The sequence below is a fragment of the Lolium perenne genome, chromosome 1 (genome assembly GCF_019359855.2).
Source record: "Lolium perenne isolate Kyuss_39 chromosome 1, Kyuss_2.0, whole genome shotgun sequence".
Taxonomy (NCBI): domain Eukaryota; kingdom Viridiplantae; phylum Streptophyta; class Magnoliopsida; order Poales; family Poaceae; genus Lolium; species Lolium perenne.
The window spans coordinates 183,844,262-183,867,355 of record NC_067244.2 but is presented as its reverse complement, the minus strand read 5'-3'; the positions used below and the strand labels follow the sequence as shown (position 1 = coordinate 183,867,355).

The 23,094-nt window shown below is 42.6% G+C and overlaps 1 protein-coding gene across 1 annotated transcript; it reads left to right on the top strand.

Annotated features, from left to right (window-relative positions):
• Positions 1 to 17,093: 17,093 nt before the first annotated feature.
• LOC139833426 (uncharacterized) lies at positions 17,094 to 20,153 on the top strand. Its single transcript, XM_071823727.1, has 9 exons — positions 17,094 to 17,366; positions 17,441 to 17,593; positions 17,694 to 17,951; positions 18,039 to 18,111; positions 18,798 to 19,003; positions 19,105 to 19,251; positions 19,385 to 19,513; positions 19,589 to 19,701; positions 20,150 to 20,153. The coding sequence occupies exons 1-9, from the start codon at positions 17,094 to 17,096 to the stop codon at positions 20,151 to 20,153; spliced, it is 1,356 nt and encodes a 451-aa protein (XP_071679828.1).
• The last annotated feature ends 2,941 nt before the right edge of the window (positions 20,154 to 23,094 follow it).

The window sequence follows — 23,094 nt, the reverse complement described above, 5'->3', positions numbered from 1 at the left end:
CCACCACCACCGCCACCACGCCGTCGTGCTGCCGGGATTCCGAGGAGGATCTACTACTTCCGCTGCCCGCTGGAACGGGGAGAAGGATGTCGTCATCAACACCGTACGTGTGACCGAGTACGGAGGTGCTGCCCGATTGTGGCACCGTCAAGATCTTCTACGCGCTTTTGAAAGCGGCAAGTGATCGTCTACCGCAACAACGAGAACCTCCTCTTGTAGGCTTTGGAAATCTTCAAGGGTTAGTCTCATTCATCCCCTCGTTGCTCCCATCTTCTAGATTGCATCTTGGCTTGGATTGCGTTCTCGCGGTAGGAAATTTTTTGTTTTCTATGCTACGAATCCCTACAAGAAATCCAAGTGATCAAATATGAATTTGTATCTCCACGATGTAGAAACTTGCAAAGAGGAGCATTTCTAACTATCACCGTACACACAGTACATGAGTGCATAAAAAACCTATGGCCTATGGATGTTGTTTCCTCTGAATTAAAGTAAGATGTTACGAGCTGCACTTATCTTGGAAAATATAACAAGGTATTATAAGAGTGTAGGATGAACAGATCGAATAAAAACATAGGAGTTAAAATACAGGAACGCTAAACACCATTACAACTCATGAACTGTTGAAAAACAGTATACCAAAGTCGAACAAGATGAGTCCACCTTGATAGGATGCTCAGGAGGTGCAAAGATTGTGTATGTTTCTTGCCCATAGCATCCGGCTTCTTCAGCTTGCCATTCTTCGGGAAAAAGAATAAGTAGCAAGGCATATGGCACTTTTCTGTAGTAGTATTAGTACCATCTAACAAAAATGTGATGGCCATGTAAAGAAACTTATAAGAAAGGTTAACAACAGATGAGAAATAAGAGCTAAAATTGCATAAACGAGAGTACGTGTGATGGCGTATAACTCACACGTTCGTTGGGAACCCCAAGAGGAAGGTATGATGCGCACAGCAGCAAGTTTTCCCTCAGAAAGAAACCAAGGTTTATCGAACCAGGAGGAGCCAAGAAGCACGTTGAAGGTTGATGGCGGCGGGATGTAGTGCGGCGCAACACCAGGGATTCCGGCGCCAACGTGGAACCTGCACAACACAACCAAAGTACTTTGCCCCAACGAAACAGTGAGGTTGTCAATCTCACCGGCTTGCTGTAACAAAGGATTAACCGTATTGTGTGGAAGATGATTGTTTGCAGAAAACAGTAGAACAGTATTGCAGTAGATTATATTTCAGTAAAGAGAATTGGACCGGGGTCCACAGTTCACTAGAGGTGTCTCTCCCATAAGACAAACAGCATGTTGGGTGAACAAATTACAGTTGGGCAATTGACAAATAAAGAGGGCATGACCATGCACATACATATTATGATGAGTATAGTGAGATTTAATTGGGCATTACGACAAAGTACATAGACCGCCATCCAGCATGCATCTATGCCTAAAAAGTCCACCTTCAGGTTATCATCCGAACCCCCTCCAGTATTAAGTTGCAGAGCAACAGACAATTGCATTAAGTATTGCGCGTAATGTAACTAGTGGCTACATCCTTGAACATAGCACCAATGTTTTATCCCTAGTGGCAACAGCACATCCATAACCTTAGAGGTTCTTGTCACCCCTCCAGATTCACGGAGACATGAACCCACTATCGAGCATAAATACTCCCTCTTGGAGTTACTAGCATCAACTTGGCCAGAGCATCTACTAATAACGAAGAGCATGCAAGATCATAAACAACACATAGACATAGCTTTGATAATCAACATAACAAGTATTCTCTATTCATCGGATCCCAACAAACGCAACATATAGAATTACAGATAGATGATCTTGATCATGTTAGGCAGCTCACAAGATCCGACAATGATAGCACAATGGGGAGAAGACAACCATCTAGCTACTGCTATGGACCCATAGTTCAGGGGTAGACTACTCACACATCACACCGGAGGCGACCATGGCGGCGTAGAGTCCTCCGGGAGATGATTCCACTCTCCGGCAGGGTGCCGGAGGCGATCTCCTGGATCCCCCGAGATGGGATCGGCGGCGGCGGCGTCTCTGGAAGGTTTTCCGTATCGTGGCTCTCGGTACTGGGGTTTTCGTCACGGAGGCTATTTGTAGGCGGAAGGGCAGGTCAGGGGGCCACACGAGGGCCCCAGATGACAGGGCCGCGCGGCCAAGACCTAGGCCGCGCCGCCCTGTAGTCTGGGCGCCTCGTGGCCCCACTTCGTCTCCTCTTCGGACTTCTGGAAGCTTCGTGGCAAAATAGGACCCTGGGCGTTGATTTCGTCCAATTCCGAGAATATTTCGTTACTAGGATTTCTGAAACCAAAAACAGCAGAAAACAGCAACTGGCACTTCGGCATCTTGTTAATAGGTTAGTTCCAGAAAATGCACGAATATGACATAAAGTGTGCATAAAACATGTAGATAACATCAATAATGTGGCATGGAACATAAGAAATTATCGATACGTCGGAGACGTATCAGCATCCCCAAGCTTAGTTCTGCTCGTCCCGAGCAGGTAAAACGGCACAGATAATTTCTGGAGTGACATGCCATCATAACCTTGATCATACTATTTGTAAAGCATATGTAGTGAATGCAGCGATCAAAACAATGTATATGACATGAGTAAACAAGTGAATCATAAAGCAAAGACTTTTCATGAATAGCACTTCAAGACAAGCATCAATAAGTCTTGCATAAGAGTTAACTCATAAAGCAATAATTCAAAGTAAAGGCATTGAAGCAACACAAAAGAAGATTAAGTTTCAGCGGTTGCTTTCAACTCATAACATGTATATCTCATGGATATTGTCAACATAGAGTAATATAATAAGTGCAATAAGCAAGTATGTAGGAATCAATGCACAGTTCACACAAGTGTTTGCTTCTTGAGGTGGAGAGAAATAGGTGAACTGACTCAACATTGAAAGTAAAAGAATGGTCCTCCATAGAGGAAAAGCATCGATTGCTATATTTGTGCTAGAGCTTTGATTTTGAAAACATGAAACAATTTTGTCAACGGTAGTAATAAAGCATATGTATCATGTAAATTATATCTTATAAGTCGCAAGCCTCATGCATAGTGTACTAATAGTGCCCGCACCTTGTCCTAATTAGCTTGGACTACCGGATCATCACAATGCACATGTTTTTACCAAGTGTCACAAAGGGGTACCTCTATGCCGCCTGTACAAAGGTCTAAGGAGAAAGCTCGCATTGGATTTCTCGCTATTGATTATTCTTCAACTTAGACATCCATACCGGGACAACATAGACAACAGATAATGGACTCCTCTTTTATGCATAAGCATGTAACAACAATTAATAATTTTCTCATTTGAGATTGAGGATATATGTCCAAAACTGAAACTTCCACCATGGATCATGGCTTTAGTTAGCGGCCCAATGTTCTTCTCTAACAATATGCATGCTTAACCATAAGGTGGTAGATCTCTCTTACTTCAGACAAGACGGACATGCATAGCAACTCACATGAAATTCAACAAAGAGTAGTTGATGGCGTCCCCAGTGAACATGGTTATCGCACAACAAGCAACTTAATAAGAGATAAAGTGCATAATTACATATTCAATACCACAATAGTTTTTAAGCTATTTGTCCCATGAGCTATATATTGTAAAGGTGAATGATGGAATTTTAAAGGTAGCACTCAAGCAATTTACTTTGGAATGGCGGAAAATACCATGTAGTAGGTAGGTATGGTGGACACAAATGGCATAGTGGTTGGCTCAAGTATTTTGGATGCATGAGAAGTATTCCCTCTCGATACAAGGTTTAGGCTAGCAAGGCTTATTTGAAACAAACACAAGGATGAACCGGTGCAACAAAACTCACATAAAAGACATATTGAAAACATTATAAGACTCTACACCGTCTTCCTTGTTGTTCAAACTCAATACTAGAAATTATCTAGACCTTAGAGAAACCAAATATGCAAACCAAATTTTAGCATGCTCTATGTATTTCTTCATTAATGGGTGCAAAGCATATGATGCAAGAGCTTAAACATGAGCACAACAATTGCCAAGTATCACATTACCCAAGACATTAATAGCAATTACTACATGTATCATTTTCCAATTCCAGCCATATAACAATTTAACGAAGAAGAAACTTCGCCATGAATACTATGAGTAGAAACCAAGGACATACTTGTCCATATGCTACAGCGGAGCGTGTCTCTCTCCCATAAAGTGAATGCTAGGATCCATTTTATTCAAACAAAACAAAAAAACAAAAACAAACCGACGCTCCAAGCAAAGCACATAAGATGTGATGGAATAAAAATATAGTTTCAAGGGAGGAACCTGATAATGTTGTCGATGAAGAAGGGGATGCCTTGGGCATCCCCAAGCTTAGATGCTTGAGTCTTCTTGATATATGCAGGGGTGAACCACCGGGGCATCCCCAAGCTTAGAGCTTTCACTCTCCTTGATCATGTTGCATCATACTCCTCTCTTGATCCTTGAAAACTTCCTCCACACCAAACTCGAAACAACTCATTAGAGGGTTAGTGCACAATAAAAATTAACATATTCAGAGGTGACACAATCATTCTTAACACTTCTGGACATTGCATAAAGCTACTGGACATTGATGGATCAAAGAAATTCATCCAACATAGCAAAAGAGGCAATGCGAAATAAAAGGCAGAATCTGTCAAAACAGAACAGTTCATATTGACGAATTTTAAAATGGCACCAAACTTGCTCAAATGAAAATGCCCAAATTGAATGAAAGTTGCGTACATATCTGAGGATCATGCACGTAAATTGGCTTAATTTTCTGAGCTACCTACAGGGAGGTAGACCCAGATTCGTGACAGCAAAGAAATCTGGAACTGCGCAGTAATCCAAATCTAGTATGAACTTTACTATCAACGACTTTACTTCGCACAACAAAACACTAAACTAAGATAAGGAGAGGTTGCTACAGTAGTAAACAACTTCCAAGACACAAAATAAAAACAAAGTACTGTAGTAAAATAACACATGGGTTATCTCCCAAGAAGTCCTTTCTTTATAGCCATTAAAATGGGCTCAGCAATTTTAATGATGCACTCGCAAGAAATAGTATTTGAAGCAAAAGAGAGCATCAAGAGGCAAATTCAAAACACATTTAAGTCTAAAATGCTTCCTATGCATAGGAATCTTGTAAATAAACAAGTTCATGAAGAGCAAAGTAACAAGCATAGGAAGATAAAACAAGTATAGCTTCAAAAATTTCAGCACATAGAGAGGTGTTTTAGTAACATGAAAATTTCTACAACCATATTTTCCTCTCTCATAATAATTTTCAGTAGCATCATGAGCAAACTCAACAATGTAACTATCGCATAAAGCATTCTTATCATGAGTCTCATGCATAAAATTATTACTCTCCACGTAAGCATAATCAATTTTATTAGTTGTAGTGGGAGCAAATTCAACAAAGTGGCTATCATCATATATAGGAGGCATATTGTAATCATAAAAGAAAATTTTCTCCTCAATGCTTGGGGGACTAAAAAGATCATGCTCATCAGAGCCAGCTTCCCCAAGCTTAGAATTTTTCATAGCATTAGCAACAATGGTGTTCAAAGCATCCATAGTAATAACATTCCCATTAGCATGCATATAAAGTTCCATGGGTTTTTTAATTCTCTCTTCAAACACATCATGTCCTAATTCAAGATAAAGTTCATAAAGATCTCTCATATTTTTGTTGTTTTCCATTATGCTTAACTAGTGAAATAAAAACATGCATGATATTAAGTAAAGTAAAATAAGTAACTAATTTTTTTGTGTTTTTGATATAGCAAACAAGATAGCAAATAAAGTAAAACTAGCAACTAATTTTTTTGTATTTTGATTTAGTGCAGCAAACAAAGTAGTAAATAAAACTAAGCAAGACAAAAACAAAGTAAAGAGATTGGGATGTGGAGACTCCCCTTGCAGCGTGTCTTGATCTCCCCGGCAACGGCGCCAGAAAAAGAGCTTGATGGCGTGTAACTCACACGTTCGTTGGGAACCCCAAGAGGAAGGTATGATGCGCACAGCAGCAAGTTTTCCCTCAGAAAGAAACCAAGGTTTATCGAACCAGGAGGAGCCAAGAAGCACGTTGAAGGTTGATGGCGGCGGGATGTAGTGCGGCGCAACACCAGGGATTCCGGCGCCAACGTGGAACCTGCACAACACAACCAAAGTACTTTGCCCCAACGAAACAGTGAGGTTGTCAATCTCACCGGCTTGCTGTAACAAAGGATTAACCGTATTGTGTGGAAGATGATTGTTTGCAGAAAACAGTAGAAACAGTATTACGATGATTGTATTTCAAGAAAGAGAATTGGACCGGGGTCCACAGTTCACTAGAGGTGTCTCTCCCATAAGACAAACAGCATGTTGGGTGAACAAATTACAGTTGGGCAATTGACAAATAAAGAGGGCATGACCATGCACATACATATTATGATGAGTATAGTGAGATTTAATTGGGCATTACGACAAAGTACATAGACCGCCATCCAGCATGCATCTATGCCTAAAAAGTCCACCTTCAGGTTATCATCCGAACCCCCTCCAGTATTAAGTTGCAGAGCAACAGACAATTGCATTAAGTATTGCGTGTAATGTAACTAGTGGCTACATCCTTGAACATAGCACCATTGTTTTATCCCTAGTGGCAACAGCACATCCATAACCTTAGAGGTTCTTGTCACCCCTCCAGATTCACGGAGACATGAACCCACTATCGAGCATAAATACTCCCTCTTGGAGTTACTAGCATCAACTTGGCCAGAGCATCTACTAATAACGGAGAGCATGCAAGATCATAAACAACACATAGACATAGCATTGATAATCAACATAACAAGTATTCTCTATTCATCGGATCCCAACAAACGCAACATATAGAATTACAGATAGATGATCTTGATCATGTTAGGCAGCTCACAAGATCCGACAATGATAGCACAATGGGGAGAAGACAACCATCTAGCTACTGCTATGGACCCATAGTTCAGGGGTAGACTACTCACACATCACACCGGAGGCGACCATGGCGGCGTAGAGTCCTCCGGGAGATGATTCCCCTCTCCGGCAGGGTGCCGGAGGCGATCTCCTGGATCCCCCGAGATGGGATCGGCGGCGGCGTCGTCTCTGGAAGGTTTTCCGTATCGTGGCTCTCGGTACTGGGGTTTTCGTCACGGAGGCTATTTGTAGGCGGAAGGGTAGGTCAGGGGGCCACACGAGGGCCCCAGATGACAGGGCCGCGTGGCCAAGACCTAGGCCGCGCCGCCCTGTAGTCTGGGCGCCTCGTGGCCCCACTTCGTCTCCTCTTCGGACTTCTGGAAGCTTCGTGGCAAAATAGGACCCTGGGCGTTGATTTCGTCCAATTCCGAGAATATTTCGTTACTAGGATTTCTGAAACCAAAAACAGCAGAAAACGACAAGCGGCACTTCGGCATCTTGTTAATAGGTTAGTTCCAGAAAATGCACGAATATGACATAAAGTGTGCATAAAACATGTAGATAACATCAATAATGTGGCATGGAACATAAGAAATTATCGATACGTCGGAGACGTATCAACGTGTACAACAACCATCGTTGCAGATGAAGGTCAAACACTCTGTGTCAGCAGTTATTGAATAAAAATCTCAAACAAACAAGCCGGCCAATCCCTGAAACAAGAGCACTGAAACAAACAAAAGTAAGTTAGTTTGGTACCTAATTTGGCATCGATGAAAATACTGAGAAGAATGAGGATGATGGGCAGACAGAAAAGCAAACCTAAGAAAGGAACACTGCTCACGAGCAATGGGACGGCGGAAGGCGAGACGAAGGGGTAAAGAAAGTCGATTACTCGCTGCACGCCTGCACGTATATATGAAGAAGGGTGTGCCTATGTCTGAGTTGACTGAGATTTTCTTAAGTCTCAGTCATCTTAGAAAAGTGCAACTGCAGTTCAAAGAAAAGTGCAACTCGGTCAATTGCACATTTCTGCCAGAAAAGTGCAATTGCACTTTTTTAACAGCAAAGTGCAACTCAAAGCACTTTTTTGTAACTGACTTAGACTTAAGAAAATCTCAGTTGACTGAGACATAGCAAAACCGTATGAAGAAACTGACAACAACAGTCAGATTAATCACCATTATTACACGAGGGGGAGGGTCAAAAAAATTAGCACCATTATGACGACGCTGCCGGCGGTTTCAGTTTGCACAATGATTACGATGGCCAGCTGCACCACCGGAAAGGGAGGGGTTGCTCGGATGGTGGGCCAGGTACAGAGGCAAGTCGAAGAAGCCTAGGCCCGCATCTCACTCTGCTGCTTGCAAGCAATCCACATGCCACCTGTCGCCGGAGAAGAAGCTAAGGAAATCAAACCTGGCCGGCACTGTAGCTGCAGAAGATAAAAGAAATTGGTCAACACTGCTCTACAAATCGGACTGAAATAGAACTAAAAAAATGGGAAGATAGAGGAATTCGTAACCTACAACCGCTGTCCAGCCGGGAGCGCGAGTTGGCGGCGCACGCGGAGGAGGAATGGTGGCGCAGGCGGAAGAGGATTAGCGGCGCGGGCGTACAAAAGAAAACGAAGAAGATATAAGCAATACTACCTGGTACTTGAGATATTTGTTTGAAGCCCAAAAAAGAGAGGCCCGTTCAACTGTTATGGGGCCCAATTAATCTGCTGTGGCCTAGCACAACGCTGGGCGTAGCAGCCCTAGAAAGAGGACGGGCCTTTAGAACGAAAATGGGTCTTTTTCAGATCGCTAACAAAGTCAGTTTGGAACGGTATGCCTGTTCGGGACGGTAAACACATTTTGGACCATTAGATTGTTAGATCTGATGGCCAGGAACATTAAATCGCTGTGGTAAGAGCCTAGTGGTTCCATTTTACTGTTACTCAATGCTTTACAATAGTATGATCAAGGTTATGTAAGTAGCATGTCACTACAGAAATTATTCTTTTTATCGTTTACCTACTCGAGGGCGAGCAGGAACTAAGCTTGGGGATGCTGATACGTCTCCAACGTATCTATAATTTCTGATGTTCCATGCTTGTTTTATGACAATACCTACATGTTTTGCTCACACTTTATAATGTTTTTTATGCGTTTTCCGGAACTAACCTATTAACAAGATGCCACAGTGCCAGTTCCTGTTTTCCGTTGTTTTTGGTTCCAGAAAGGCTGTTCGGGCAATATTCTCGGAATTCGACGAAACGAAGACCCAACATCTTATTTTTCCCGGAAGACCCCAGAACACCGAAGGAGAGTCGGAGGCGGGCCAGAGGGCCACCAAACCATAAGGCGGCGCGGCCCCAGGCCTGGCCGCACCAGCCTATGGTGAGGAGGCCCCAGGCACCTCCCTGCGCCGCCTCTTCGCATATAAGACCCCTTTCGACCTAAAAACGCGATACCAATTGACGAAACTCCAGAAAGACTCCAGGGGCGCCGCCGCCATCGCGAAACTCCGTTTCGGGGGACAGAATCTCTGTTCCGGCACGCCGGCGGGATGGGGAAGTGCCCCCGGAAGCCATCTCCATCGACGCCACCGCCTCCATCATGCTCCGTGAGTAGTTCCCCCATGGACTACGCGTTCTAGCTGTAGCTAGTTGGTACTCTCTCCCCCATGTACTTCAATACAATGATCTCATGAGCTGCCTTACATGATTGAGATTCATCTGATGTAATCGGTGTTGTGCTTGTTGGGATCCGATGGATTGTTACATTATGATTAGTCTATCTATAAAGTTTGTGAAGTTATTGTTGCTGCAATCTTGTTGTGTTTAATGCTTGTCACTAGGGCCCGAGTGGCATGATCTTAGATTTAAGCTCTATACTTATTGCTTAGATTGTATCTACAAGTTGTTTGCACATGTCTATGTCCGGAACCCGAGGCCCCAGAGTGACAGCAACTGGGATAACTGGAGGGGAAGGCTTAGATATGAGGATTACATGTTTTCACGGAGTGTTAATGCTTTGCTCCGGTGCTCTATTAAAAGGAGTACCTTAATTTCCAGTAGATTCCCTAGAGGCCCGGCTGCCACCGGCTGGTAGGACAAAAGATGTTATGCAAGTTTCTCATTGCGAGCACGTATGACTATATATGGAAAACATGCCTACATGATTAATAATCTTGATGTTCTGTCTTAATGCTATTTCAATCCTATCAATTGCCCAACTGTAATTTGCTCACCCAACACTTGTTATTGGAGAGTTACCACTAGTGTAGATAGCTGGGAACCCCGGTCCATCTTTCATCATCATATACTCGTTCTATATGTCATTGGAAGTAGTATCAACTATTTTCTGGTGCCATTGCCTCTGTGTTACTGTTACTACTGCTCTCATATTACTGCTGCTTTCACATCACCCCTGTTACTAGTGCTTTTCCAGGTGCAGCTGAATTGACAACTCAGTTGTTAAGGCTTATAAGTATTCTTTACCTCCCCTTTTGTCGAATCAATAAATTTGGGTTTTACTTCCCTCGAAGACTGTTACGATCCCCTATACTTGTGGGTTATCAGTGCGCTATCCCTTATTTTAGCATTCGATTAACAGTTTTTCGAACTTGTAGTTGGTTAGAGATAAGCGGTAATCACATGCTCGGATAATCCATCCTAATATGTTGTAGTATTTCACACTGTTGTTTTATATGATTATTTTTGTGTTCTTCCATCTCATTACTGCTTAAGTGCCTTGTAATATCTCAGTACGGATTTGTTCCGATATGATTTTGCATAGAGCGGCAAAGAGTGAAGTTATTATTCAAAAGTAGAAGTTTGTTTTGGTAGTTGTTATCATATTCTTTCTCACTTCTAGTTGATTGGAGATAGCAAATTATCTAGATCGTAGAAGAGCTAATTACATTCTCTGATCATCCTATCCTTACCTGTTGTATTTCACACTAGAATGGTTGCCAATTATAGCATCATAACAACCAATTGACGTGTAAAGGTTGCACTAACATAATGTTCAATTATGTACCTCTTTTTATTGTATTACTATGTTTTAGTGTACATTCCCCTAGTAATTGTTTAATGTTGAAGGTAAATGATATTTATAAATTCTAGGAATTCACTGGATCTGCTATGTATTGCTGAAAGTTTGCAATTGGACATGCGTTAGCTATTGTGCTTGTGGATACTATATTTCAGTAAAAATGCTCCAATGACTTGCATCATTGCAAAAAAAAATTGGTATCAGGGTCTTGACTTTGATGTGATAGCACATTGGTATGTTGGGACATGAGGTCATTTGCATGATATGTTCAATTCAGCATAATAGTAGCAAGTGTATGTGATCCAGCATGTTTTATAGTTGGTGCATGAATATTAACCCTAGATTTTGTGAACAATAAGTATGCTTTCAACTTTGTTAATTTATTAGGAGAATGTTGGCAGACAGATATGACATGTAAAATGTATGTGAAGCATGCATCTTAATTTGTTTGAAGAAAACAAATCTTTCCACTTGTCATGGGTTAATTGTTTTAATGAATGGATAAATACTGTTATGTGTTGTTAAATCTAACTTAGAATAGATTTGCTATAATAACTGTGGGGACTAATCTTATTTCTATGCAGGCTGGGGAAGGGTCCAGGAAGCGGAAGCGGGAGGAGGTGGAGCCTGTGCCTCCTCCAATCCAGGAGGATGTAGACCCTGTCCCTCCTCCAAACCAGGAGGAGGAAGTACCTGTGCCTCCTCCAATCCAGGAGGAGGAAGAACCTGTGCCTGCTCCAGCTGTGGCTGCTCCACCAGTGCCTGCTCCACCTGTGCCTGCTCCAGCTGTTCCTGCTCCACCTGTGCCTGGTCCATACGAGGAGTTGGAGAAATCAGATGGCTCCCTTGAGGTGAGCTATATAATTTTGTTCTCTACCCTGTTTGCTTTGCTTTGCATCTTAATTTATAACTTGTACAATTTGGTGCTGTCCAGTACGACTCCCAGGATTCAGCTGAGTTGGTGGACAACAGGAACATAGGTTCCTTCAAGAGGAAGCTCCTGGAGAAGCTGGATGCTGGGAACCTCCCTTTCAAGAGGAGGGGAAAGTACTTCTGCCCATGGCACCCGGTGAAGCCTAAGGGTGGCAAGCTTGCGAACCTGAGGCAGCACTGCGAGGAGCTAGCCTATTCTGGCACCTCGAAGCAGATAAGGGCAGAGCATCAAGGGCTGCTGCTGGTGCTTGCTATGGAGGATGAAGCCTAGTTCCTCTGGACAGATCTGCTAGCTTTGCTTTTGGTTTATATTGTTTGAACTATTGCTGTGAGGTGTCTTGAACTAAGTTTGGTTTGGTGTTGAACTGAGATGTCAGACCATCTATTATAGTGATGGTCTTAATTAGTGAATCTGTGTGGAACTATGTTGTGTGATGAATTATTATCTAGGTGATGATGCTTAGTTATGTCTTTCATTTGGAATGATGGTGGTTGCATGTATGTGCACTTTGCATGGTGTTGGTTGCCGTCATCTCGACAGTAGGTCGTAATTACAGGAAACATCCAACTTGTTCATGTCTTTATCTTTCTCATTGCCTATGTTACGACGGTGGAGATCATAATTTACATGATGTATTTATGAAAAGAACTTTGATAGTAATAAATTTATCAATTTTACATGTCCACATTAGCCGAGACAAGCATTGCACGTGCAAGCTTAGTAGCATGAGATCTTGGTTGAGATGAGATGGTTTGGTTAAATGTACCATGTTCTTCTGTTGTTTGGGTTAGAATTTGGAAATTTTGTAATAAATGTACTTTAGTTAGTCGAAAATAGAAGCAGCACATTGATTATTTAGCAAGGTATTATAGGAAAGTAGCCGGCATGGGTTAGATGGCATGTTCTTGAGTGGGCCAGAAAGGGGCCGTAGACACGAAACCTTGTAAGTTTATAGTAATTAATTTCTGAATTATGTTTTTTTCATAATTATTAAAAACACAATAATTGATATAATTGTTTGTAATAAAAGACAACATTACATGCCATGGGGTTTGTGATTTTGTGGTTGGTAACATGGTAGGGGTGTGTCGAAACAAGGGTTTTCGGAGGAAAAGAGGGGGGAATGGCAAGAAATTGACCAAACCACCATGGAATTGGCCATGATTTGGCACACTTGAGCACCTTGTGATGTGACACCTTGGTTGCCAAGGTTTTTCCAATTTAGGAGCTGGTGGCATGGTGGCCCCATGGTAGGGGTGTGTCGAAACAAGGGTTTTCGGAGGAAAAGAGGGGGGAATGGCCAAAAATTGACCAAACCACCATGGAATGGGCCATGATTTGGCACACTTGTGCACATTGTGATATTACACCTAGGTTTCCAAGGTTTTTCCAATTTAGGAGCTGGTGGCATGGTGGCCCCATGGTAGGGGTGTGTCGAAACAAGGGTTTTCGGAGGAAAAGAGGGGGAATGGCCAAAAAATGACCAAACCACCATGGAATGGGCCATGATTTGGCACACTTGTGCACCTTGTGATGTGACACCTTGGTTGCCAAGGTTTTTCCAATTTAGGAGCTGGTGGCATGGTGGCCCCATGGTAGGGGTGTGTCGAAACAAGGGTTTTCGGAGGAAAAGAGGGGGAATGACCAAAAATTGACCAAACCACCATGGAATGGGCCATGATTTGGCACACTTGACCACCTTGTGTTGTTACACCTTGGTTTCCAAGGTTATTCAAATTTAGGAGCTGGTGGCATGGTGGCCCCATGGTAGGGGTGTGTCGAAACAAGGGTTTTCGGAGGAAAAGAGGGGGGAATGGCCAAAAAATGACCAAACCACCATGGAATGGGCCATGATTTGGCACACTTGTGCACCTTGTGATGTGACACCTTGGTTGCCAAGGTTTTCCCAATTTAGGAGCTGGTGGCAAGGTGGCCCCATGCTAGGGGTGTGTCGAAACAAGGGTTTTCGGAGGAAAAGAGGGGGGAATGGCCAAAAATTGACCAAACCACCATGGAATGGGCCATGATTTGTCACACTTGACCACCTTGTGATGTGACACCTTGGTTGCCAAGGTTTTTCCAATTTAGGAGCTGGTGGCATGGTGGCCCCATGCTAGGGGTGTGTCGAAACAAGGGTTTTTGGAGGAAAAGAGGGGGGAATGGCCAAAAAATGACCAAACCACCATGGAATGGGCCATGATTTGGCACACTTGAGCACCTTGTGATGTGACACCTTGGTTTCCAAGGTTTTCCCAATTTAGGAGCTGGTGGCAAGGTGGCCCCATGTTAGGGGTGTGTCGAAACAAGGGTTTTCGGAGGAAAAGAGGGGGGAATGACCAAAAATTGACCAAACCACCATGGAATGGGCCATGATTTGGCACACTTGACAACCTTGTGTTGTTACACCTTGGTTGCCAAGGTTTTTCAAATTTAGGAGCTGGTGGCATGGTGGCCCCATGCTAGGGGTGTGTCGAAACAAGGGTTTTCGGAGGAAAAGAGGGGGGAATGGCCAAAAAATGACCAAACCACCATGGAATGGGCCATGATTTGGCACACTTGTGCACCCTGTGATGTGACACCTTGGTTGCCAAGGTTTTCCCAATTTAGGAGCTGGTGGCAAGGTGGCCCCATGCTAGGGGTGTGTCGAAACAAGGGTTTTCGGAGGAAAAGAGGGGGGGAATGGCCAAAAATTGACCAAACCACCATGGAATGGGCCATGATTTGTCACACTTGACCACCTTGTGATGTGACACCTTGGTTTCCAAGGTTTTTCCAATTTAGGAGCTGGTGGCATGGTGGCCCCATGCTAGGGGTGTGTCGAAACAAGTGTTTTCGGAGGAAAAGAGGGGGGAATGACCAAAAAATGACCAAACCACCATGGAATTGGCCATGATTTGGCACCCTTGAGAACCTTGTGATGTGAAACCTTGGTTTCCAAGGTTTTTCCAATTTAGGAGCTGGTGGCATGGTGGCCCCATGGTAGGGGTGTGTCGAAACAAGGGTTTTCGGACGAAAAGAGGGGGGAATGGCCAAAAAATGACCAAACCAACATGGAATGGGCCATGATTTGGCACACTTGTGCACCTTGTGATGTGACACCTTGGTTGCCAAGGTTTTCCCAATTTAGGAGCTGGTGGCAAGGTGGCCCATGCTAGGGGTGTGTCGAAACAAGGGTTTTCGGAGGAAAAGAGGGGGGAATGGCCAAAAATTGACCAAACCACCATGGAATGGGCCATGATTTGGCACACTTGACCACCTTGTGATGTGAAAACTTGTGATGTGAACTATTGTTTGCACAAAATTTAAGGGATGCATCAAAATTTTGTTTAATATTATTTTTCATATTTTGTATGAATCAATAAAATTGTAACTTTCATCATAAATGATAGATCTTAGTTTACAGAAATAGATGTAATGTGCATGAAGTAAAATTTGAAAATTATTATTTGTAAAAACCACTTTGCAATATGAAACTTTGCATTGAAAAAAATAGTTACAAATATGGGACGTTAATTGCATTATTATGTGTTGGGACAAATTAATGGGCTTTCGGCCCATTTAATGTTTAACCGATGCGTTGACTGCTACATTACGTGCGACTAGGGCGACGTCATCGGTTAGAAATTGTGCAGGTCGTGGACACGTTGACCTAGTTCTCAACCTCCATCTTCGCACCTCCGCCGCCCCCCACCTGAACCACCGTCCGCCGCCCCCGACCTGAACCACCGTCCGCCACCCCGCACATCACCCACCGTCCGACGCACATCTCTGCCGCGGCCACCGTCGTCTGTGCCTCCAGAACAAGATCTCTCCCGCGGCCACCATCGGTCTCTGCCGTGGCCATCATCGTCTCTGCCGCGGCCATCCTCGTCTCTAGGGCGGCCACCGTCGTCTCTGCCTCGACAACCGCAGGTATGCCGCGGCCACCATCATCTCTGACGCGACCATACTCTGTGTCACGGTAGCCTCCTCCTCCCTAAACCCTAATTTCCTTAGCACATGCGGTAGACAAACATAAGCACGTGTTGTACAAACATGTATGCTCCAACTCCTCCGTGCCGCCATATCTGCCGCCGTATGCTCCTCGTCCGTGCCGCCATATCTGCCGCGACCACCATCTGTGCCGCACTAGGCTCCTCCAGCATTGGCGGCGCCGGGGTATTCCCATGTATTCACGTGAATACCAAAGAATTTGAGCAATTTTTTTTACATTTTTTAGTTAACTAGCAGTAGCCAATTTACATTGTGGGAAAAACCTTGAACAATTCTTATGGATTTCTGGTCATAAGTATTAGCAACCGGACTGATTGCAGGAGTACCGTAACTTGAACAATTGTCATGGTGCTACTGAAAACATAGTCCTGCTGAAATTTGGCAATGAATACATATGACCTACTAAAATTAAAATGCATACCTTCAGAAGCCCTACTCTTGCACATGCGATACATTATCACATGCAGTTCATATATGTTACAACACGCAGTACAAAACTCTTAGCACACGGAATACAGATGTGTTATCACATGAAGTTCATACCTGTTAGCAGACGAAGTACAGATCTGTTTTGACATGAGGTTAAAATCTGATATGACATGAAGTTCAAATATGTTATCACATGAAGTTCGAATCTGTTGTGACATGAAGTTCAAATCTGTTATGACGTAATTAAACCCCAGGGTATAGTGTATTAGTTTCATGTGATGCAGTAGTAAAATTTTATTTCCTACCTCGTATTAATTTCATGTTGTTCACAATTGGTCTACAGGATGGAAGACCCGGATGGGGAGATTTTCTGTGACATAATTAGGTGGCAGAAAGTCGTAGCAGCAATGACCGACGAGCAACGAGACAAATTACGCACTTGTGCTGTTGGCCGATGCATGCTCCAAATTCCATCCAGAAAGATACGACCACTATTGGTCAAATACATGATGCAGGTTTACGACGCGGAAAAGGGTAGGTTCATCATTGAACCTAGGGTGGGTGAAATATCGGCAACAAATGAGGATGTGGAATGCTTGCTAGGATTAGAGGATGAAGGCTTGTCGTCTGCTGATATATTGGAAGAGGAAGGAGAAGAATGGAAAACAAACATACCTACTAGATTTCTTAGTAAAAAAACCGGCAATTTAGTCATGAAAGATATGATTGATGAAATCATTACTTCTAAAGCCACAAATGAAGACTTCCTTCGAAGAGCTGTCTTAATTCTTATAGGGACTGTTCTAGCTCCTACTTCGACCTATACGGTTTACAAGCCGTTCTATGCATTTGTGGAAACAATGTACAAGTTACACAACTTGAATTGGAACCAATTCACGCTTGCATATGTCATCGAGCAGATCAGCACTTGTCGGAGAGGAATATATGTTAGGCAGTGGCCGAAAGGCAATGTCGCAATTTTAGAGGTACATGTCCTTTAATGTTTTCGTTTTTATTTATTGGAACATATACTAACTGTCCTTTATATTTTTTCATGTAGTACTTGTATTGGGAGAAAGTGCAACCTCTTGATGAGATAGCACTATATGCTCGCATCTCTTCACGCCCACTTATGATCAACTGGACAGAAGCTGCTGTAGCCTTGAGAGATAGCTATGATCAAGATAATGGCCGGGGCAAAGGTATCCTTAAGGTAATCATAGCTAACCGGCCATTTCATATCTTATAGTTGTTTTATATATAACTATCTACTGTCAAATATCGTACTAACATATTAAAATTGTGAATTTTAGATTGAAGATACCATCACAGAGGAATATAGGCGAAAGTATGGGAAGAAAACTGATGGAAACAAATACATGGGTGCGGAAATTAAAAAACCGGGTACTGGAAGGAGCAATGGAAAGGGCAATGGAAGGAGCACTGGGAAGGCAAGTAGCTCGAGAAAACCAGGCCCGTCGTGGGAAATAAATATGGAAACCACCATGAAGAGGATAATGCAGGATTTTAAGAGGGAGATAATGGAAGAACTACCAGAGAGATGCGCGAAGGTGAATTGGCCGAAATAATTCTCAACCACAAAGTTCACCATGTATTTAATTATTATTGACATGCTAAAATTTCTTTTCTTGTTGCAGGATGTTGTCAAATTATTAAACAAATCAGGTGTTAGGTACAAGGCATTCGCGGAAACACTGTCAGATCAGTACTGTTATGACGAAGGCTGCGGATCTTACCTCAACGGAGTACCTGAACGGAAATAATTTGTTTACGACAAAAAAAGTGACACCCGGAGTGTGTCATTACCTAAAGAAGATGTTGACAAGGTTAGTTTTACAACAAATAATGCAGATTAACATGCTTCCACTATTTTGAATATACAGTCTAGTGCTTACAATATACAATCTCTATAATACTTTGGATATTTGACCTGCGTCATGTGCTTCTATGTTTCCTTTCCGTAGGTGTCCAAAGAGGCCCATAAATAAGAGGATTACATCACACCTGCAAGGACCAAGTGTGACTTCGTAGGGGATGGCACGCCAGACAATCCTTGGCAACTTCCTGAAGGTTTTAAGGAGGCCTCTTCATCAGAGGTGCCATCAAATATATTTGAACCTGTGCTCCAAAAGATGAACAAAGAGGACGAACATAAAGAGGCTGCCTCAGAAGGATCAAAAAGCGTCAATAGTGCAACCGGGAAGAATGAAGATGTAAATGGAAAGAGGAAGCGAAAGCTCCCTCTTAAACTGCAGTATCCTTATATCATTGAGAATCGAACGAAACGTCAACCTCAAAAAAAAACCAACTTCCGCAATAGGTACGCAATGGAATTTTTTTTGTTAACTTTTTTATTACTAATATGATATTAACCACAATGCATTTTGTTTGTACAGCTACTCCGTCAAGCAATGATGTTGAAATTCCGCAAGACTCTACTGCGTTAACAGCGGAACACATTGCAGCAGCAGAAATTTTTGTTCAACTCTGCTGCAAGACTGAGGAAAATGGGAAAAAATGTGTCTACAAAAATGATATTGGCGTCACATTGACATCACAAAGGCTTAAAGTGGTTCTAGACCATAAATGGTGTACAGATGATGTAAGTAAATAGCTGATGATTCAACTATGCACATACTTTTGATGTTTGAATTATGCACATGTATGTTTATGTGTTAACTACACCAAACATTTGTTTTTCAGGTTATCGATGCTTACATTGGAGATTTGTCTCTTCGTGTTGGGGATGATCTGTACTTATGTGCAGCGTGGAGGTCATCATTCCTGCTAGAAAAACATCGCAAAGGCCACAAAACAAAAAAAAGTAACAAGAACGATGATCACTTAGCTGTAAGAACTGGAACCATTCAACGAGTTATCGACGAATATTTTAGGCGGGACAAGGTAAAGTATTCCATCAATATGACGAAATTTAGTACGAATATTAATTTACATTGCAATGACAATTTTTCCTGTGATACAGGCATATTTTCCAGTTAACATAACGAACAATCACTGTATTACCGTGATCATGCACATACCGAAGGAAGAATTCCAAGTTATTGACTCATTATTTCCATTAAGTGTGACAATAGACACTGTCAGGGCTCTGGTACTGTTTCTTCTACTACATATTGTCTTCAAATTGCATGCGCACACAAACATCTAATTATCTATATTTGTATAGAGACAACAAATATCTGCTGACATCCAAGAGTACAACAAATCTACATCTGGATTTTTCCCTGATGTGATAACTTGGGATATAAAATCATACGATATGCCGCAGCAAAAAGATGGGTCAGTACATGCAAACTACAAATAAATACATATTACACTACTATTGCATGTACTAACTCAATGAACTCAATTAATGTTGCAGCAATTCATGTGGCTTATTTGTTCTTCAATGCATGGAACATTGGGATGGAGATAAATGGACTAAACAAATATCACAGGTACTGGTTTCTACATGCTGAACAAACACCTTTGTTCCGTGCTACATAAAATGAATAACCGATGCCTATTGTTTGCAGGAGATGATAAACGGATCAAGGAACCTCATTACCGCACAGATAGTTTTAGCAACTTCAAATCTCTTAGAGACGGTGAAAACGAAGGTTGTACGGATCTCCAAGAGATTTACTAAGTAGATAAAGCAGCAGTGACCATAGGTTGGGTTTTAGTCCCGTAGAAGGTTTCCCAGCTTCTGTGAATCTCAGCTTCTGTGAATCTATATCTATGACAGTTAAGTACGATTGGCAAATACTGTGATTGTGTGATTTTAAGTATTCATCTATCTATTAAGCAACTAGTGTGATTGCGCGAATCTGTATATATGACAGTAGGCGCAGTTAGTCAGTTGGATGTTAAAACCAAACTGTGCATTAGAGATGGTTTATACCGCCCGGCAAGAAGTGCGCAAAATAGACAAGTTTTTCCCAGTGCGGTGAACAACCATGGAGATAGCCAGGATGTAAAGGATACACAAAATACAGATACTTGTTAGTTGGCTGCTAGCACAAAATGTGTACACCTCCGGCCCAGGACCCCGGTTGGACCGGCCTGAGGACCGGCCGGCAACCGGCAGACTGGCCTGGCGCCCATGTACCCTGTTCGATGGGTCAGTATTACAAAAAGTATGTTGCAAAACTGTACCAACAATTTGTATGACAAATATGCATCAACCAAAGTAGCATCTAATTTCTCAAATATCATCACACAGTCCACTTTACTAAACAAAACTAAAAAAAACCATGTCACCATTCCAACTCCAGCTTCATATAGCATAATGATTAATGACTACATATCGGCATGCCAACTCAAGCTTCATAATGTCGTGCGGAGTTCATCCTTCAAAATAAGTCATTCATCTTCGTGACCTACAAACATATGCGCAACATGCCTGCAATTCACAAAACACATGATAAAGTAAATAACTAAAGTTTAAAAGGATGCATAAAAAATTCATAACAAAAATTAATACTCACCTAGGATTGAGCTCACATTTCAAGCTACGTTTCGTGTGTCCAGGCTTTTTGCATCTACTACATCGAATCCCCCTACCCCGCTCGTCATACGATAATGGCCTTCCATTCTTTGTCACGGGTCCTTCTCCATCATCTCTACGCTTTCGTTTCTTAGGAGCACCTCGAGCAGCAACTTTAGCAGGGTCACCCAATTTATTAACATCAGTATTCAGCGAGTTAGTCGGACAGTTGGGTACATTATCATACTCCATCTTGTTTGAAATAATATCAGCATAAAATGCCTTGGTCCGCTCGAATAACACTGGATCTTTGCATGCAACTTGCAATGCTTCAGATTGTAACACATTCAGCTCCGTAAATCTTTGTCGCTCCTCCGCTACGGGAAAACCCCAACCATATAGATTGCTCTTGCGCCTCGCAGGCAAGCCACCCCTAGCTTGTTTAGAGAATCGGAGCAGAACTAAACAATTAGGTATTTCATCCAAATCCAGCACGTCAAGTACATGCAGAATATGCTTGCAAGGAAGTCCCCTCCGGGTCATCCTTCGATAGCTGCACTCTACAAGTTTATCCGAGTTGGCCGGTTTATAATCAACATAAAACTTTGCCTGCTTTATCTTTTTCCAAGCAACAACAAACTGCATCTCACCTTCTGTTCCCTTATACTTATCTATAACCTCAATGCCTTCTATTTTATTAATCTCTTGCTGCAATATATAAAAGTTTGCCGGAGTGAATACCTTTGCAGCAGCTCTCTCAATTCTCCTCAAATTGGTTACTGGTACAGGTGATGTCTGTGAACTGATGCAGTCATCTTTTGCCTCCGTCTCTCGAATGCGCACAATAGCATTCTCGTAGTGCAAAATCAAATCCACTAGTGTCATACCGTAGTCTAGGTGTAGGTGAAGACATGAGTTAAGACTTTCACTTTGCTGATTGCTTTTCATACCCAGCCAGAACCCCTCAGATAGGTACGCCGCTGCCCATAATTTCCTTTTCTTGTACATTCTTTTCAGCCAAGTTTGTGTTTTCTCTGTCTGCCATTTCTGGATAAAAGCGTGCCATCTTTCCTCAAATATATCCGGTGTGGTCGTGTAATACAAGAGAGCCCGAAACTCACTCAACGACTTGTAACTTAGGTGTCGAGCCATGTTTTTTCAATGTGCCATGAACAAATACGGTGCGACTGCTCCGGAAACACACTTCGAATAGCTCTAATCATCGCACTATCGGCATCGGTGATTATTGACTTGGGTTTCTGCTGCAACATAGCTTTCAAAAAAGTCTTCAGTAGCCATACATATGTGCGTTCCTTCTCATCTGATAAGATGGCACACGCAAAAACTGTCGTCCTCCGGTGATTGTTAATACCAACAAACGGAACAAATGGCATACCATATCGGTTCATCTTATATGTGCTGTCGAACACCAGTACGTCTCCATAATCATTGTAATCCTGTCGGGACTGAGCATCACACTAGAACAAGCTTTTCAAACGACCTTTACTATGAACGTCGTACTCAAAAAAAAAAGTCAGCAAACTTATTCCTCCGGTTCTCCATCATGGCAATGGCTGAGGTAGCATCACCACCTGCAAGTTACTTTCTCTTCTCCCTGCAGCACATGTTGTACAAGTCCTTCCTCGTAAACCCAACAGTGGTGTACCGACCATACTTGCTGAGGAAGGTATCCATGATCACATGCTTCCTAACCCCAGCTGCTGCCAATGCTAATATCTCCGCTTTCTGGAAATCTTTTATCCTCCTATGTGACCATAAAAATGGGCTCTCGTTCGGTTCTGCACACTTATGACTGTGCTTGTAAACAAATTTTGCAACTCGCCAAAGCCCCGAACCTCTATCAAGCTTCACATCCAACTCCGCTTTACAATTGCAACGTGACAAAGGTCTCAACCTACGGGTGCGGTTGTCCATAGTCAGAAACTTGCTGTTACGTTTTCCTTCCCGTGAATACACAAAACGCCTTCTGCGAACTATTTTGTTAGCACCCTTAGTCTCTTTGAACTTGAACTTTCTTACACTGAATCCCTCTTGTCGAGGATATCCATTATAAAAAGTATAAGCAGCTGCCTCAGACACAAATGTCTTCTCCATTACCTCCCAGTAAAACTTTCTCTTATCTTTGCATCACTCTCATCTTCATCCTCTGATCCATTCTTTTTCTTACCAACTGATTTCACCTG

Coding starts and splice junctions, on each gene's coding strand:
- LOC139833426 (XM_071823727.1), top strand. CDS start 17,094: ATGAAAGATATGATTGATGAAATCATTACTTCTAAAGCCACAAATGAA. Junction 17,952..18,038: donor TACCAGAGAGATGCGCGAAG/GTGAATTGGCCG, acceptor TTCTTGTTGCAG/GATGTTGTCAAATTATTAAA. Junction 19,514..19,588: donor TAGACACTGTCAGGGCTCTG/GTACTGTTTCTT, acceptor ATATTTGTATAG/AGACAACAAATATCTGCTGA.